This window comes from Ambystoma mexicanum, chromosome 13 (assembly GCF_040938575.1).
Source record: "Ambystoma mexicanum isolate Mex_15411 chromosome 13, UKY_AmexF1_1, whole genome shotgun sequence".
NCBI lineage: Eukaryota > Metazoa > Chordata > Amphibia > Caudata > Ambystomatidae > Ambystoma > Ambystoma mexicanum.
In genome coordinates, this window is record NC_090938.1 from 775,010,936 (window position 1) to 775,030,487 (window position 19,552).

At 47.5% G+C, this 19,552-nt stretch overlaps 1 protein-coding gene and 1 pseudogene across 1 annotated transcript; both read left to right on the forward strand.

The window, feature by feature from the left end:
• The window catches only part of LOC138520568 (zinc finger MYM-type protein 1-like), a 59,653-nt pseudogene extending 43,254 nt beyond the window's left edge, over positions 1-16,399 (forward strand).
• Positions 16,400-16,773: 374 nt separating this feature from the next.
• LOC138520569 (zinc finger MYM-type protein 1-like) lies at positions 16,774-18,853 on the forward strand. Its single transcript, XM_069632907.1, has 2 exons — positions 16,774-17,481; positions 17,741-18,853. Exons 1-2 carry the CDS (start codon positions 16,774-16,776, stop codon positions 18,716-18,718), a joined length of 1,686 nt encoding a protein of 561 aa, XP_069489008.1. The 3' UTR covers positions 18,719-18,853.
• Positions 18,854-19,552: the final 699 nt, after the last annotated feature.

Genomic DNA, 19,552 nt, shown 5'->3' on the forward strand with positions numbered 1-19,552 from the left:
GCCATCACAGCTGTGACACGGATATTATGTTGAGTGGTAAATGGAGGTATTTGTTTTTAATCTTTTTGAATTGCAATCATTACCAATTGACGCTGCATGACACAGGGTCACGTGGCAATCTGGGAACACCTTGTGTGATGTCTAGTGCACCTTATAAATAACCAATAAAATAAATACATCCCATCAGTGCATGCGCTTTGCAGGAGCTTCATCATGTTGCCAGTTATTTGCACTGATGATAGTCCCGCTTTTTTTCCATATTTGCAGAATTATCGAGACGAGAGGTTGAAAGGTTGTGAACTACGGGGTTGAGTGCAGCACTCGGGCACTCCTTTATCATGCGCAACGTGGAGTGCACGCTGAGTGCTGTGAGCACCCTCTGCCTGACTGCTTCGTGGCGCTGCTCACTCTCCCACAAGTGCTGCTTTGACACTTTTTGACTCTGCTCTGGAGAAAGAGCACTTCACCTTTAACAGCGGACGATGTGCGCCTGGATGGACTCATTCAAACGCTCTACTCAAGCCACACCATTAGTGCAGGCTCCGGCGTGAGGCCACACTCCCGCTCGCCTCGAACCTTCTTAAAGTGAGGGTCGCGTGCATCGCGCATGCGCGCGCGTAACGTGGCGTGCACGTGAGTGCTGTGAGCTTGTTAGCTGTGCAGCTGCCAGCCCTCGACGGCCTCCCGCTCCTTGTGCTAACCTGGCTTTCTCTCCCATGGCCGGGTACACGCTTAAAACAGCAATGCCTGATTGTGGGGGTTTTCTAAAGAATGCTGTTTTGCCCCCCCAACCCCTTTTTTCTGTATCAAAACTGAGCTAAAAAAACGCCTGAAATCCATCTGCATGGACAAACGAGTGCTTTGGGCAATCTCGATCCAAAAACCAGCGGTCTCGGCCCCCGCGCATGCCCCCAGTATTCACAATGAGGATCACGGAGATTGCAGGCCCTCGCAATTTCTGCAAGCCTTACCGGCGGACGCACAGTCATCTCTAGTTGCCCCAAATGACAGCGCGCATACCTGCAACTCCTTCGAGAATCCAAATGACACCGAGACTAAAACTCTGCAACCGCCCGCGACTTATCCTGCGGCGCGATTGTCGCATCACCCGATTTCATATGCTCAGGCGGCTACGAATATGATAGGAACAGGCTTAATAGCGCAGATCCCCATAGCTCCTCCTGCTCGATTACCGGATCCAACCTGGAAGAAGCCTGCCTCAGCTCTACCAAACTCGCCCATGCGTCAATCATCTGAGAAGACTCTGGCTCTATGAGTGGCCCACATTATAACCAAATCAAGGAGCCCTCCCCCAACTTCATCGCAGTCCCCAATACCGTCCCCAGAGTCAGTAGAATCTTCACTGACACCACCGCCTCACCGCAAATGCCGTTTAATAAACCCACGGCGAGACCCTCCCTTGGATTTCAACCCCATCCCCTTGTTGCCTGGGAAACAGCCTTAAATGCTATTACCAGAGGCCTTCACAGTCTTATAGACATTTCTGAAGTATTGGATAAAAAAGTAGAGGCCCAAAGCCATATGCTTGGCCTATTGGACTCCAAAGTTGACTGGGTAGCGACTGAACTACAACGTGCTGATCGCTTGTCTCATCCCGGTGTCAGCTTGCTGGCCCTTCCCATCATAGTAGAAGCTTGGAAGATCCACCTAAGGTAATCACAGTGGGTATAACATCTGCACTGGAGGCCTCGGCCTTGGGTGATGTACGAGACCCAGCTTCAGATGAAGCACCGAGAATTGAGAAGGAAACGATACCAACTGTGAAGGGTGAGGTTGCACCTTCAGTCTATGAAGTATTCCAAACAAACTCGAATAAGAAAAATGAGGGAATAGAAGGGCAGTAAAGGACTAAATTGCTTGTTGCCAAAATCAGTATTAGGTGCAACCAAAAAGAAAACAAAAAACCAAACTACCCTAACAAACGCGGCAACGAGCAAGTCCAAAAGATTCCTAAGCAATTTCACACCAATACGGCAAAAACAACTCTCCTCAAAGGAGAAAAAGCCCAATCCAAAAAAGGCCTATCCTGAGCAGATTAGACTCAGCAGCCCCCCAGTTTCCCACTCATATCCCAAACTCAGCCCTAAACCCCTCCACAGCTCTGGAGGTCCCAGTGCACTCGGATGAGTGGTTTCTTCTATCTGTCTACGCACTCTCTCACAACTTTACCAGAGGAAACAACCGCACTCCCCAAACGGGTGCGTGGTGATTACTCGTTGATCACAGAAAGCATCAATGAAGCGCAGGATACCTTTCACCAGCGGAACCTGGAAGAAAAAAGGTTGGGGCATCCCAGACAATCGAACTATAAGATCTCTGCAAGCAAACATCACAGCAGAGAACCCAGTTCACCGGGTAATGAACAAAAAAAGGCCGTAGGTTCTAAGATCCGTCCTAAGAACCAACCAAATGCCCCTCATGGCAATAAGAACAACTTTCCCTCATTCAAAGAGGACACCCTGAGGCTACAGATGCTAGACAGACAACGCCATGACCCTTTCCTGAATAGATCTACTGCACTTGCAGTGTTCAAATGAACTCCAATAAGCCTATAATTGATACAGTCCAGAGATATTCAATATATCAAAACCACTAATAACAGGCCCTCGTGAAATGATTGGGTCAGTTAAGGGTCACACATGGGCGTGGCAGCCTCGCTCAAGCGCTGGCGCCTCAGCACCTGCTCATTAGCAGTGAATGCCAACACGCCAGAGCACTGCACGTGCCGCTGCCCCCTGAACTGATTGAGTCAGTGAATCCAGTGTGCAGCCTGAGATTGGTAACTGCTTTGGCAGCGGCACTAGCAGCAGGCACAGCCCGCAAGCCCACAGCAGCCGTCTGCTGTGCGTGTGCTGCCAGGCCAGCCCAGCAGGCCACACATCCTGGGGCGGCACAGTAGGGTACCCATAATATTGTCACCCAAGGTACACGTATTTGCTGGAAATACATATGCAGTGGGTTGGTACTGTGTCAGACATTAATGCTTTTTGACTCGAAAGGGTCCGACATCTATACATTCTAATTGTGTAAAGGTTGGCTCACTCTTGCTCCAGGACCATTTCATAATCTGCGTTTTGTTGAAGCGACAGCGGTGTGGGGAGATGTTTGTGGGGAGAGGAGACGTTAGGCGTGGGAAGGGCACGGTGTCCGACCTCTGCAGTGCGGCATTAAACATGAATTTGAATACATGGTCAATGCCCCAACGGCAGCAGAGGTTTCAACCGCCCCCCGCCCCCGCCCCCACTAGCTGGACTTCTACTTCGCTCTGTACTTCTCTTCGCTTTCTGGGGCTGGGGCTGCATTTAGAGCGGGAAAGGCAGCATTTTGAATAGCAGGCGGCTAATATGGAAATCGGACCAGGGGGGAACTTACACCTGAATTGAGCAACTTCTGATCTGTGGATTAACAGGTACCCAAAAGTGACAGGATCCTTACACGGTGATCAAATGAGGAGCTGTTGGGTTGTAAAGTGCCAAGAAACGGCAGTGAGCGAGTGCTGTGCGCTACATGAATAAGTCTGGCGGGACACCATGTGGGTTGTACTCCCTATTTTCACTGCACTGGGATGCCAGTGGCTCTCAAACGGTGAGTCAGTAGAGTCGGAGTAAAGCTGGAGACAGGGGTGGGCCTCGAGGCGCTACATTAGCCAAAGGCACCGCCTTCTCCACCCGATGCACTTAGTTTTGTGAATTCGCTGCGTTTTCTAAACGTATGTCCTTTGTGGGGCAGTTCCCTGGTGTGGCTGGGAAACGCGAGCCACATGGGGAGCAGGCTTAGGGATGCTGTCCGTGCTGACACGGGCTCAGCAGCGGAATGCTGGGATTTTAGTTGGGGCTCGGTCTCAGGAGGTCTCCAGCACTACAGCCCCATTTGCTTTGCTCCGTGGACTGTTTGCCCAAAGGATGAGCTGCGGCAGACCTTTGGGGTCACGCACCCCCCCCCCCCTAATCCGTGTTCAGGGAGCTTTTCATGGGGCGTCCGCTTTTAGAGGGTGCTCAGCCCTCTGCTTCCCCAACCCCCACACGAGACAGGCTTTTTCAGCAGGCCTTGGTCCTGGGCGGACTATGTTGCCACCAGAAGCCCCAGCAGCCAGCTCAACACGGTTTAAAAAGTCCCCTCCTTTAGAGCCTCACCCCGTGTCAGAACTTGCACAACAAGCATTGGCAAGGCCAACAGTTTGGCTTTTGTACAGGCATGGCAAAGGCGCTTACTAGGCACTCCCATAGTGGTATTAACTGCCCGTCGTTGCGCGAGTTCCTGGGCACCTAATAGCAGTGCCTGGCAAATGCCTGGTACTTAACACCAACATCTTTTCTACAGCTGTTTCTAATCTTCCATAGTCCCGGAAGTAATACATGGCTGCAGTAAGCACCCCTCTTTATCAAGCTCCGGTTTCTCGCACAAGCATAAAAAAGCGGCCGCTTGCTCCCGAAGTCGCCGTATGCCATGTGCATGCCTGCTTCAGTCCCCCAGTGACACTTACCAATCCGAATTAAATGTCAAGCATCACGCGAGTAGAGTGACCCCACCACTTTAAAGAAGGCACTAGTTATTAAAGGACATTTCAAAGCGTTTACAGAAAGCGCTACCCAATGGGCTTATGTTGCGTGCCCGCACAGGTGCCCTCAGCGGAAATATCTACTATGTAGCCGAGTCGCCTTGCCTTTTGCATATTGTGGGGGAGCCGCCGCGCCACACGCTCGAGTTTACGCAGCTCTTGAGAGCTGCGCCTCTATTTCGTGGGAGGGACTTGCAGAATTTATGATTCAAAGCAGGTGTTTTTGGAGCCTGGTTATTTGAAAACATGAGCGGTGCCATCTGGGCGACACATGCAGCGCTTTTCTGCCAAGGGAATTAAAGCAAGGTTGATAGCCAGAGAGAGGGCACACAATTCTATATCGACACACCGTGCCGTTGCACTTTCTGGGGATTAGGCGCATGGCTAAACCTACTGGACCAGACACTAGCAAAGGGCAGGGGGTCTAATGCTTCTGGAGCCAGTCTCACTGCAGAACATAGTGCTTTCATATTCCTGGCTGCCAGGCAACAATGGACGGCGCTAATGCGATAATGCCAGAGAGCAATGGGTGTTAACCTTTAGGTTTTGTATTTAGTAAATAATAGGGCTGAACTCATCCAAATTGTGATCTCTCCACTACGATTAAGCCATTCAAATCAAGGTTAATGCCTAAATAATCCTTGGATGTTGCACATGCAATCAAAGAGATAGTTTTTTCTAATTGCATTGCCCACTACGTCCTCTGAATGTACACCGCAAAACAACCAAACAATCCCCTAATGAGCTCCTACGCAGAACGGCTAACTCACCGCGCCCCCTTACACCGCTGCTCTGTTAAAAGAAATGGATCAAAATGCTTGCGAAAAGGTCCGAACATTCGACCGGTTTGCCACGTCTCTTTTGCCAAATTAGTCTCAGTTAAAGCACCTCCGTGAGGTGCACTTTTTAAGTGAGTGCCGCTTAAATTGCATCGGAGCGTAATGTCCATCTGCGACATAGTTCTGTCTCTCCCCGAGTGAAGTGCACCACACGTAGGGCCTGATTTACGGACCGTTTCTCAACGGACTGGTGTACGAGTACTCCAACTGGAGATAACCTGCCAAACCAAACCACAGTTATAAATAGCACCCTGTTGCCCAGCAATCTAGTCCACTCTACATCGTTATGTTTATATCGCTGTGGCAGTGGCCAGCAAAATGAAATGAAATTATATTTTATTTATATCTCGCTAATACACAAGTGTTTCAGAGCGCGACCAGACAAAGGGGGGGGAACAGGGGAGAACAAAACAACGATCTTACTAGGCCCAGTGACAATGAGAATGCGTAAGTGCCTGAAAAAAAGGGAAAGGGGGGAAGGTGCATGGAGGGGGTGGGGTGGAGAAGTGGAACGTGCGGAACAGAGGAGAGAAAATAATAAATAATCTGCAGTGGTAGTGCAGCCAGCAAGTGGCAAGTGCTAGATTAGTCAACAAGGGTATATCTGATAAGTGCAGAAGAAAAAGTGGGAGGGGGGCTGTATGGGTACAGGTACAGTGCGCAGTGCATGGGTTGGCCGGGAGGCAGTGCAGGAGGGTGGCAGGATGAGCAGGTACCTGGGCCCGAGTGACAGAGGGTGGCCAGGTGCACGATGCCGAGAGAGAAAAGAGATCAGCAGGGCAGAAGAGAAGCAAAGAGGAAGGTCTTGAGGTGCTTCCGGAACCGGAGATGGTTCTCCTCAAGTTTCAAGGTGCCTGGGAGGCTGTTCCAAAGGGAGTCACCAGCCGAAGACAGAGATTTACCCCCAGCTTGTTTCTTTGAAAAACGATTGACCCTGAGGGAGTTAGAAGTAGAGGAGCGAAGGGCTCGAGAGGGGAGGTATTTTACAGACGGAGAGTTGAAGGTATTTTGCACCCAGGCCCCAGAAAGACTTGTGACCAATGCAGAGGGTTTTACATTTAATCCTTGCATCCATTGGGAGCCAGTGAAGGGATTTCAGGGCTGGAGGGATACGATCCCAGGGCTTGAGGCCAAGGACAAGTCTCGCAGTCCTGTTTGAGATTATTTGAAAAGGGCGGAGAGTAGAGGCCGGTAGATTTAGAAAGAGGCTGTTGCAGTAGTCCAGCCTAGAGAGAACCAGAGCTTGGGAGACAGTGAGCTTCTGGGGGAGGGAGAGGAAAGGCAGAGTACCTCTGAGGAGGTGCAGTAGGAAGTTTGACTTTTTTGAGATGTCGGAGATGTGTGCGGAGAAGGAAAGTGTGGAGTCAAAGATGACCCCAAGGTTCTTAGCCTCGCAGGTAAGGGTAGGAGGAGTGTCAAGGGAGACCGGCCAGAGAGTGAGGGGAGTGCAGAAGAAAAAGTACAAAATACCAAAGTTGGAATTTAAAGGATCGGGTTTGCTGCCATCTCCCTAGTACCAGCGCTTAGAGAAACTGCTTAAATATAGAGTAAGGTAAAGACGCTAAAGGCGTGGTACACCAATACAAACAGCAAGGTCAGGCTTGAGTGTGGGTGTATTTTGTCGGTGTCAAGCGTTTTTTATTGTTAGTCGACACTACCTCATTCCTGTATCATTGCTCTCTCCTTCCCTCCATCCACACCCTTTCTCATCTAACACTCCAGCTCTGTTGAAATGGGCCCGACACATCTTTAGCTGGACCAGAGGACACCGAATAGGGTTTTTCCTGGGCATAAAGTCACTCACTGGTGGAGGCAAATCCTGTTTATTTGGTCTAATCAAACCAGAAGTTGACGGCTGAATCTTTCTATCTAGTAGAGGGGTGCAGTGGAGCACACATCATTTATTGTGGCTGGAGGCTGTTCCAAGAGCGGCCCTGCTTTGCTGCAGAGAGAGTGACTAACACATAGTCGGCAGGTGAGGTGCTCTAATAAAATTCAATTAATTCCTCACTGAATGGAAAATAACAATTTTTGTGACCGTCACATTTCCATTCTTTCCATCCTGCTGTGCTGCCTCTCCTCTTACTCATTCTTCTGCCATCCTGTCCCCCTGCTCATCCTGCTCCCTTTTTTTCTCATTGTATATGGACACCCTTCTAAATCTTCCCTCATGCTGCATCCTCTGCCTCCCTACTCCTTCTGACTCTCCAGATTCTTTCCACTTCTTCCCCCTTCCTTCAAGCCATAAGTGTCTCTGTGCCCTTCCCAATCTTTACTCCTGCTCCATCCTCTACTGTCTTACTACTCTTACTCCCTCCTCTGCTCCTCGCCTTACTTCTTCTACGCTTGCTTGACTCCTTACTCTTATACCATCCCTTTCCCCTGATTCTTTACTCTTCCCGATCTTCAAACTCTAACCATACCTCTTCGCTCTTACACCTTCTTTTTGTGCCTTACTCTTCCCCTCCTGTTTCCACTTTCCTGTGGATTCCTCAGCCATCCCCATCCTGTTGATTCCCATCCTCGCCATTCCGCTCTTCCTCTTCCCACGTGTCCCTTTCCCTTTCAGCCTGCCTCTTTTCTGCTCCTCTTCGCCCCTCTGGGTTGTGGACTATGGTGTTTCCCGCACTGTTACGCTCACCTGGACCCCACAGGGGTGTCGATCGGACCCGACAGCTGCGGTCTCCTTCAACGTGATGCGTAGTGCTGAGATGACTGTCTGGACTGGCCCGCCTAGTCTTGTCTGCTGGACCCGAAGAAGTATTTTCCTGCAAGTGGAGACAGGGATTAGCCACCTGTGGGTTTTAGTGATGGCCTCTCAACTGTTCTCGCTCTCCCCCACTAATCACCCCCGATATCCCCTTAGTAAACTCACCTTATGTTCGTAAAAGATGAGCTCTCCATCCTGCGTGTCTTGCAGGGGCGCGTAGATACCAGTTACTTCACTGGTTTGAAGGCGTTGGGAGAGTTCCGGTAAGTATTGACTCTGAAGTCCCTGGCGGGATTGGTAAGTATCAAGTTCAAAGAGTTCCATGTGCCCGATGTTCACTCTTGTCCCCTTCCTTCCTTAAGTTGCAACTGAGTTCGTGAGAAGAAGGTCTTGTAGCTGCTGCTGGCGTTCAGGTAAGAGTCTGTGTTACCCAACGCTGTCCGGTAACTATTGCATGCGTTAACGTGTTGTTTTTCTCCCTCTTTACAGATGCGGCATATGAAGATATGGAGAATAATACCGCCGGTGGTAAATCAGGTAAGTCTATGGTGGTAAGAGGTTGTATTTGTTGATTCCCTTGGCTCACCTTGTTTTTTCTTGTGTCCCCTATGTGCCAGATTACGGCGAAGAAATGATGGAGACAGTGCCGGCTCGAAAGATGCTGTGAGAACTGGTGAGTATGGCGCCGTGCTGGAGCTGGCGAAGTGACGCATGCAGGACTGATGCACTTTCCAGGTCCGGAGATGAAATGGTTCCGGAATTAGGTGAGGAATTTGAAATAAGTTCGTTTTCTAACCTTGTCCTTTTCTTCTTCTTTATTCTAGGAGCTCCGGATTCGAGGTGGGCGTGGCAGAAGACTGGATGCTGGCTGCAGGCACGGTGAGCGTCACGCTGCTAGATGCAGAATAACGCGAAGCATGTGCTGCTGTTCGGGTGTGGTTTAAATAGTCTCCAAAGTAGTTCCAGATAAGAAGTTCCCTAGAGCCACACCCGAGTAAAAAATAGTACCTGTAACAAAATAGTCCCATCCAGGCCTCATGTAGGCTTGGACTCTTTTGCAGCATGGTCTGCATCAGGTAAGTAAAGTCTATGAGCCTGGTGCCTATGGTGCCAGGACTGATTTCTATGATGAGCCTGGCGCCTAAGGCGCCAGGACTGAACCCAGACAGCCCCTAGCCGGGGCTGCTGAGGTTTAAACAAATGTCTGGATGCCTGCTCCTGGAGCTGAGGGCCTTGGTCCTGATGCCCGGGGGTAGGCATCATGACAGCACTCCCCCCAAGGCCCCTCCTAAAGTTGTTCTTCCCCCTGGCACTGGGGTGTCTGGGAAGTTCCGATGGAATCTTTTCACCAACCGAGGTGCATGAACGTGGTCGCTAGGCTCCCATGATCTTTCTTGTGGTCCGTAGCCCTTCCCATCGATCAAATAAAAAAGTTTTGATTTAATCATCTTGGAGTCCAGGATATTTTTTACCTCAAATTCAGGTTCTCCATCTATCAAGATGGGGTCAGGTGGTTTGGTTAATCTTGTCCCTGGTTGAACTGGTTTTAGAAGTGAAACATGAAAGACAGGATGAATTCGCATATTAGAGGGTAATTCCAATTTGACGGCCACCGGGTTGATAATGGCCTTAATGGTGTAAGGTCCCAAGTATCTAGGATTAAAAGTCTGAGTTCCCTTCAGAGGTGTATGTTTTGTAGCCAGCCAAACTTGATCCCCAATCTGGTATTGTGGAGTTTCACTTCTATGTTGATCAGCATTTTTCTTGTATTTCTCTTTTGCTTGTTTCAAATGTTCTGTGGCCTCTTTAAAGGCTTGTGTAATAGTAGAGTGCAAATGACTAACTGCAGGCATTTCTAAGTGCTGAGGTGAATCAAGTTCTGAGGTTCGAGGGTGATGTCCATATATGGTATAAAAAGGGCTTTGTCCGGTTCCTGAATGTACAGAGTTATTGTATGCGTACTCGGAAATCCATAAAATATCTTTCCAATTGCTTTCGGTCTGGTGTAGCATGCAGCGTAGGTACTGTTCAAGGGTCTGGTTCGTCCTTTCCGTCTGACCATCGGTCTGGGGATGGTGAGTTGTTGATAGCCTCACGTCGATTTGTGCCAGTTGACAACATTTCTTCCAAAAATGCGAGATAAATTGACTACCTCGGTCAGAAACCAATACGGAAGGGAATCCGTGTAATCGAACAATGTTTTCGAGGAACTCCTTGGCCAGAATCAAAGCAGAAGGTAACCCCTTTAAAGGAATAAAGTGGGCCATCTTGGAAAAAAGATCCACAATAACTGGGATGGTGTTAAATCTATTACATGGAGGTAGATCTGTAATAAAGTCTAAAGACAAGGTGTGCCATGGTGTAGGTGGAATATCCAAAGGTTGTAAAAGGCCAGCAGGTTTTTTCTTCTGGCTTTTGTTTTGGGCGCAAATGCCACAAGACATCACAAATGACTTTACATCTTTTCGCCAAGTGGGCCACCAGAACTGTCTCTTAAGTTTCGCTTCAGTTTTTGCGATACCTGGGTGCCCTTCCATCAGGGTGTAATGGTAATTGGAGATGACTAGTTCTTGTATTCCCTTGTGTGGTAGAAATAGTCATCCTTGATAGTAAGGTAGGTTATTGACGACTGAGTAGTCCAGGCTTTTCTTTACCCAGTCCTGCAGGGTTGCTGGATCGAAGAGTTGTTGAATTTTTGAATGAATATCTTCTAGTGTCTGGAGAGTAGTTATGCCAAGAATTCTTTGCTCGGGAATTATTGGCACCGGTTCCGGGTTTGCATATGCTTCTCCCATCCCTATTCGGGATAAGGCATCTGCTTTGCCATTTTTGCAGCCTAGTCGATAAGTGATCACGAAATCGAATTCGGCAAAGAACAATGCCCATCGAAGTTGTCGCGATGATTGGGCTTTGGCTGTTTTTTAATACTGCAGGTTCCGGTGATCGGTGATTACGGTAATAGTATGTCTGGCACCAAGAAGATAGTGCTGCCAAGCCTTAAAGGCGGATTTGACGGCTAATAGCTCTTTATCGGTAACCGCATAGTTTAAATCAGGTGCTGAGAACTTTCTGGACCAAAAGGCTACTGGGTGAAGTTGACCGGTTTCAGGATCCTTCTGGGACAGGACAGCTCCCAAGACTAAACTGGATGCATCAGTTTCTACTATGTGTGGAAGCTCAGGGCATGGATGCTTTAAGACAGGTGCTGATGTGAATTTCGCTTTCAGCTCTTGGAAGGCCTTTTCAGCCTCTTCGGTCCACAAGAAGCGTTTGTTTTTTCACAAAAGTGCTGTGATGGGGTGTACAACATGGGAGAAGTCCGGAATGAATCTGCGGTAGAAATTAGCAAATCCGAGCATGCTTTGTACCCCTTTGACTGAACTGGGTGATGGCCACTTGAGAATTGCGTCCACCTTTCTAGAGTCCATTCGGACTCCTTTGGAGTCAGTATAAATCCAAGAAATTCAACTTCCGTAGTATGAAAAACACATTTTTCCAATTTTGCATATAACTTGTGCTGGCGTAGTTTCTCAAGGACTGCACGCACGTGCTTAACATGGTCTGATTCTGAGGAGGAGTACATTAGAATATCATCTATGTATACGACGACACAGACGTCAATGAGTTCACAAAGGACATCGTTCATAAAATACTGGAAGGCTGCTGGTGCATTGCACAACCCGAAGGGCATCACCTGATATTCGAATAATCCGTACTTGGTGCGAAAGGCAGTCTTCCATTTGTCGCCTTTCTTGACACGTACCAGATGATATGCCCCTCGGAGATCTAACTTAGTGTAGATACAAGCATCCTTTACTTGGTCTAGTAATTTGGCGATCGGAGGCAATGGGTATCGGTTTTTAACCGTAATCTGATTTAATGCGCGGTAATCTATGCACGTTCTAAGGTCACCTTCCTTTTTTGGCACGAAGAATAAAGCTGAGGATGCAGGAGACTTGGAAGGACGAATAAAGCCATTAGCAAGGTATTGGTCCAAGTATTGCCGTAGGTGACGATTTTCAGGTTCCGTGAGGGCGTAGATTCTACTGCATGGGGGTTGTGCACCGGGTAGGAGGTCGATTTGACAATCGTATGATCTGTGAGGAGGTAATGTATTGGCCTGTTCTTTTTGAAAAACATCCTGAAATTCTTGGTATTCCTGAGGTAACTGCACGATTGGGTTAACGACTGTAGCCAGGCCTTTGTTCAAAGTTTTCTCCGGGTAACAGGTGTGTGCACAATCCGGGAAGGTTATTCTCTGCTCTCGCCAATCTATACAAGGATTATGTGTTTCCAACCATGGCATCCCCAGTATTATCTGGAACTGTGGGGCTTTGATTAGATCAAACACAATAGTCTCTCGATGCCCATCTTGACTCAACAGTGTCATCTTTGTAGTGGAACGAGTTACAGGCCCCGAGGCAATCTCAGTTCCATCAACTGTGGTGACGACATCCAAAGTGGTCTTTTTGCAAAGAGGTAGATTCATCCTTGACACCAATTCGTGGTCCATATAGTTTCCTATGGCCCCGCTATCTATCTATGCCCTTACTGCGTGCATACGTGATGGCTGCCTGGGATCAAGTAGGACCATTGGGATGATCACATGCGAGGTCTGAGTGTCCTTCTTTAGGCTCGGCAAGCGGACCTCTACGCTTGTCGGGTGTGGTCGTTTCCCGAATCAGGCTCTATGTGGCTTTTATCAGCAACTCCTACCACCTTCTTGGGTGGTTTTGTAGGGCAATCCTGTAGAAAATGTCCTGAGGTTCCACAGTACAGACACAACTGCATCTGTCGTCTTCTTTCTCTTTCCTTTTGAGTTAAGGGTCCTTTAACCCCCCCGATCTGCATAGGTTCAGATGCATCTGTTCCTTTGGGGGCAACGTTGGGTTTAACCAATACCCGGTTCTCGAACTTAGCTCGACCAGTCTTTCGGTTCTGAAGTCGGTGGTCTAGCTGGACCACTAAGTCTATAAATTCTGTGCAATCCTGAGGTGGGTTCACAACTTGAGCCAAGACATCTTTGAGTTCTCCCCGAAGCCCACGATGAAACAATGTAATTCGTTTTTCCTCCGGCCACCCGGTTTCCACCACCAACCTATTGAAGGTTGCAATATAGGTTAGCAGATCCTGGTTACCTTGTCGTAAGGATAAAAGTTCGTTGTCCAGGGCTTGACCCTGTAAGTGTCTGGCGAATAGTTTTTCCATGCTCCTTTGAAAACCCTGAAAATCCCGGAGAAGAGGATCATCCTGGTTGACTAATGGAATGGACCAATCCGCTGCGCTGCCACTAAGATATAACAATACAAATGCTACTTTGGCTTGGTCATTTGGAAAGGCTCCCGGTCTGCATAAAAAGTGCAAGCGGCATTGGTTCATAAACACATCGAACCTTTTGGGGTCCCCAGCAAAGCGTTCGGGTGGAGCTAACGGAATATTTCCTGGTGAAACCACTTGCACAGGATTGCTTGATGAAACGGGGGTTGGGTTTCCCCCATATCCAGGTAGGGGCGTTTGCCCAGCTTGGTTTTGCAGTAGTTGCCTAGCCAGATCATCCGTGCGCTCCTTTGAGACAATCAGTTCTCTCCTCAGGGCATTAGTCTCTTGGCGAGCGGCATGTACTTCCACCCTAAGTTCCCCCAATAATTGGGCCAGTTGGTCGGTTTCCGAGATTTCCATAAGACCCGGGTGGGTATTTGTAGAGAGGCTTTGCGTTCTGTTACGCTCACCTGGACCCCACAGGGGTGTCGATCAGATCTGGACAGCTGCGGTCTCCTTCAACGTGATGCGTAGTGCAGAGATGACTGTCTGGACTGGCCCGCCTGGTCTTGTCTGCTGGACCCAAAGAAGTATTTTCCTGCAAGTGGAGACAGGGATTAGCCACCTGTGGGTTTTAGTGATGGCCTCCCAACTGTTCTCGCTCTCCGCCACTAATCACCTCCGATATTCCCTTAGTAACCCCACCTTATGTTTGTAAAAGATGAGCTCTCCATCCTGCGTGTCTTGCAGGGGCGCGTAGATACCAGTTACTTCACTGGTTTGAAGGCGTTGGGAGAGTTCCGGTAAGTATTGACTCTGAAGTCTCTGGCGGGATTGGTAAGTATCAAGTTCAAAGAGTTCAATGTGCCCGATGTTCACTCTTGTCCCCTTCCTTCCTTAAGTTGCAACTGAGTTCGTGAGAAGAAGGTCTCATAGCTGCTGCTGGCGTTCAGGTAAGAGTCTGTGTTACCCAACGCTGTCCGGTAACTATTGCATGCGTTAACGTGTTGTTTTTCTCCCTCTTTACAGATGTGGCATATGAAAATGTGGAGAGTTATGGAATAATACCGCCGGTGGTAAATCAGGTAAGTCTATGGTGGTAAGAGGTTGTATTTGTTGATTCCCTTGGCTCCCCTTGTTTTTTCTTGTGTCCCCTAGGTGCCAGATTACGGCGAAGAAATGATGGAGACAGTGCCGGATCGAAAGATGCTGTGAGAACTGGTGAGTATGGCACCGTGCTGGAGCTGGCGAAGCGACGCGTGCAGGACTGATGCACTTTCCAGGTCCGGAGATGAAATGGTTCCGGAATTAGGTGAGGAATTTGAAATAAGTTCGTTTTCTAACCTTGTCCTTTTCTACTTCTTTATTCTAGGAGCTCCGGATTCGAGGCGAGCGTGGCAGAAGACTGGATGCTGGCTGCAGGCACGTGGGCGTGGCAGAAGACTGGATGCTGGCTGCAGGCACGGTGAGCGTCACGCTGCTGGATGCAGAATAACGCGAAGCATGTGCTGCTGTTCGGGTGTGGTTTAAATAGTCTCCAAAGTAGTTCCAGGAAAGAAGTTCCCCAGGACCACACCCGAGTAAAAAATAGTCCCTGTAACAAAATAGTCCCATCCAGGCCTCATGTAGGCTTGGATTCTTTTGCAGCATGGTCTGCATCAGGTAAGTAAAGTCTATGAGCCTGGCGCCTATGGCGCCAGGACTGATTTCTATGATGAGCCTGGCGCCTAAGGTGCCAGGACTGAACCCAGACAGCCCCTAGCCGGGGCTGCTGAGGTTTAAACAAATGTCTGGATGCCTGCTCCCGGAGCTGAGGGCCTCGGTCCTGATGCCCAGGGGTAGGCATCATGACACGCACGCAATTACATGACTAAAGAGCTATCCAGATGTTCATATCCACTGGCCATATTGTGCAATCAGGGAGCCTGCCACTGTTTCTCCGCCCAACCCCTCTGCAGCTTGGCACAAGCACCCTCACAGAGATGTGGTCATATGATACATGATCGTTGACATGAACTTGCCTCAGAGTGGAATCTGTTTCTTATTGTCATATGCAGTTATTCTCACAGGGCTGATGTGAGGGTGTTGCACTGAAATGTGGTCACCAGGAGTATTGCTGATGGGTGCTTTTTTGTTGATGATTGTAGACTGTCACAAAGTGGACAGAGATCAATTGAAAACTCCAGTCAACCACATGTACAGGTATCATAATCTTTATTTCGGGTATTGTTACACTTATGGGCAAAAATAATAAAAAGGCAGAAAATCCTGTAAGCTTAATGGCCAGCGTAGCTTTTCCAAAAGGCCAGTATTCTTCCCTGGGGTATGGTCCCATCCAAATGATTAAACATGTAGCCTTTGGGTGTAAGCAAAGTGCCTCTAAGCAACAGAAATGTCTCTGTCATTCTCCAAGTCTGAGTCTTTGCTCCTTCCCAGTTGCTTGATGACATGGCACAGGCAGATATTTCTTAAAATTATAGATTTAAAAGCGTGCCCGAAATGAATGGAAATACTGGTGTTTCTGCAGGAAGTGGGGTATGGGGCTAACTTTGGGAGGAGTAGGAAAGGCTGCTTTGTAGCAATGCTAATGAGTGCAGATATGAGAAGATAGGGCTCTCTGCAGTGTATACATTTGATAAATGTCCTGCCACAGGAAGCAATGGCTATGTGTTTATGTTCTCTTGGAAACCCGGGCAGAACACTGGATTGTTATCTTTTATTTAGCTTGAGTAATCCATTGGGTTTCTTTTCTTTCAGCTTGTCTGCATCATGGCAAATAGAAAGACATTGTCTGGTTCACAGTATAGTAAACTCAGAAGAAAAAGGGAAAAAGCCAAAGCAAAACAGGAAGAGTATTTTCTTAAGTATTTTCGAGGCAATCCACTGCAAGATCAAGATGAAGATCGTTCAAAGGATCCTCCTGAAACTGAAGTGGAGATGGCAGATATAGCTCCTGCCTCACAATTGGAAGCAGAATTGGAAGTGCAAACTCTCAATCTAGAAAATGAATGAACCGAATGAAGAATTGCAGGTTCAAGATTTGAGAAGATGTGAAAGTGCTGATGCCTCCATCAGCGTGAGCTATAGTGATCCTACTACCTGGGACAATGTTCCCTCCAAAATCAGTGATCATGTCCGACAAATCCTGGTAGAACATGGGCCAGAACAGGTTATGCAGTTTCTTTTCCCTAGAGATAGAAACAAAAGAAAGTTTTCCTCAAACTTTTACAAACGTAGGCTTCCCAACGGAGATGCTGTGCACCGTCAGTGGCTACAGTATTCCATATCAATGGACACTGTGTTTTGCTTCTGTTGTAAGCTGTTTTGCAGTAATCCAGCCAATGCCTCAACCTCTTGCTAATAAAGGGTCAAGGGACTGGATAAACATGTCTGCAATTCTAGCAGCACATGAAGAAGGCAAGGAGCATTTAGAAAATATTCAAAAGTGGCAGGAACTGGCACTGCGAATGAAAAAGAATAAAACAATTGATGAAGAAAATGTGCGCCTCATTAAGCAAGAAGAGAAGTATTGGCAGCAAATCTTAGAACAACTGATTGCTTTAGTAAGAGTTCCCGGTATGCAAAATCTGGCCTTTCGTGGAACGCATGAAAAACTGCATACATTTGGTAATGGAAACTTCCTGAAATGTATTGAATATCTAGCTTTGTTGGACCCACTGATGGGTGAGCATCTTTGTAAAATAACAGAAAAAAAGACACACATTCACTACCTGGGGAAAGATATACAAAATGAACTGATTCAGCTTTTAGCCACAACTATTAAAGAGGAAATCCTGGCCTCAGTTCGAGCTGCCAAGTACTTTTCAATCATTCTAGATTGCACACCAGATGTCAGCCATGTTGAACAAATGACAATGATAGTTCGCTATGTGACCACCATGTCAGTGTTGGATTCCGATCATTGTGAGCCTGTGTGCATAAAAGAACCTTTCTTAGGATTTGTGCCACGAAAAGAGACAACTGGAGCTAGTATGACAGACACTATTCTCCACCAATTACAAGAAATGTCCATGCCCATTGAAAACCTGCGTGGCCAAGGCTATGATAATGGAAGTAATATGGGAAAGAAAATGGTGTACAACGAAGAATTGTGGATGTAAATCCCCGTGCTGTGTATGTTCCTTGCAGTGCACATTCTTTACATGTGGTTGTTAATGATGCAGCTAAGTGTTGCTTGGAGGCAACTGCTTTCTTTAACATGGTACAACGTATTTATGTTTATTTCTCTGGTTCAACACGCCGTTGGGAAGTTCTAAAGCGCCACGTTAAACATCTTACATTGAAACCACTGAGTGACAGAAGATGGGAAAGTTGAATCCTCTCCGATATCAGCTGCGTGATGTGTATGATGCACTAGTTGAGATATCAAATGACACTACGCAAACAGGATCATCTGGTAATATCTCTCGCATAGATGCCCAAGGTCTTGCAAAGGGTATTTCTAGCTTCAGGTTTGTAGTTTCCCTTGTTGTGTGGCATAACATTCTCTTTGAGATAAATGTGACAAGCAAACAACTTCAGACAAAAACACTTGATGTTTGTGATGCTATAAAACAACTGGAAGAAACCAATACGTTTCTTGGTGGGTGCAAGAGTGATGAAGGGTTTGAGAAAGTACTTATTGAAGCACGTAAACTGGCAGAAGAGTTGGAAATTCCTGCGTGCTTTGAACTTGATCATTCTGTACGTGTTCGAAGAAAGAAGAAGCAGTTCACATATGAAGCAGATGATGAGCCTATTGAAAACCCCAAGGAAAATTTCAAAGTTAACTTCTTTTTTGCAATTGTTGACTCAGCCCTTCAATCTGTAGAAGAGAGATTTACTCAAATGCATCAAATTAGTTCTGTGTTTGGCTTCCTTTATAACATACACAGTTTGAATACTGAGGCAGCACATCAAATGTTTGACCACTGCTTGAAGCTAGAGAAAGCTTTACAACATGGGGATTTGAAGGACATTAATGCATCAGATTTGTGCAATGAATTGAAAGTAATTGCAAGAAGAGTTCCAAATATGTCATCCCCACAAGATGTACTGAAATTTGTATGCAACAATAATATGTCAAACAGTATGCCCAACACATGGATCACTCTCCAGATTCTCTTAACCCTGCCTGTTTCAGTGACAAGTGGCGAAAGAAGCTTTTCAAAGCTAAAGTTGATCAAAAGTTATATTCGATCTTCTATGATGCAAGAAAGACTTGTTGGCCTAGCAACCTTGTCAATAGAGCATGACATTGCTCAACACATTGATATCAAGAACCTTGTTTCCACATTTGCAAAAATTAAAGCTCGGAAAGTTAATTTCTAATGTGCATTTTCACTTGTTTTAACACATATCTGCTATGAAGTCACATGCATTCCTAGACACGTGTGTTTTATATGTCATGTATCATACTTGATGGCTTTGGTGACTCAGACAAAAGATTCATGGTTTGTCACTCTATCTCACCTATCTTTTCTAACTGTTTCTCCATTGACTATCCTACTCTTCTCACTAAATCTGGTAGGAAAAAGTGTAAAAAGGACATCCTGGTCTCCAACCCAGGCCTCCCTATCGCTGACACCTACACCAGTGCCTCCTCTAAGGAAACTCTGACTGACATCCTCTTTTTCGTGCCTTCACCTGACCTATGGACCCTTCATATGGTCTCTGTGCTCTCTCCTTTCTCCTCTTCTCCCATTAATGGTGGCACCCGCTGGGATGTCCTCTTGGCCCCCTTCCACTCCTCTAAGGCCATCATTAATGTCTGCGCTAATGGGACTGTCTTGGTCCAAGGCCCTCAGGCAACCTTCATCTCTTTCATAGACGCTTCCTATGCCTCATCAACTTCCTTTCCTCTCCTGCTGTCCCCCTTCCTCTGTCCTCGGCTACCTTGCCTCTACCCTCCCTCCCTGCCCCCTCCCGTGCTCCTTCTTCTCCTCCGCAGGGCGTACCTCTGATCTGTACCCCTCCCCTGAAGTCCTTCAAAGATGGCAACCTTCTCCACATTGCCACTCTTAACTCTCGCTCTGCCGTCAAACATTCCTCTGATATCTGCCGCCTTCTTGAGGAACTGGACCTTGACGTACTCGGTCTCACTGAGACATGGCTCACGGCCAGCTCTGTCACCAGCTTTGACACACTCCTACCTGACGGCTACAA

Bases quoted from the DNA above. Each gene is read 5' to 3' on its own strand.
- LOC138520569 (XM_069632907.1), top strand. From the start codon at position 16,774: ATGTCTGCAATTCTAGCAGCACATGAAGAAGGCAAGGAGCATTTAGAA. The intron at 17,482-17,740 runs GTGTACAACGAA...CTCCGATATCAG, and splicing joins GTAATATGGGAAAGAAAATG to CTGCGTGATGTGTATGATGC.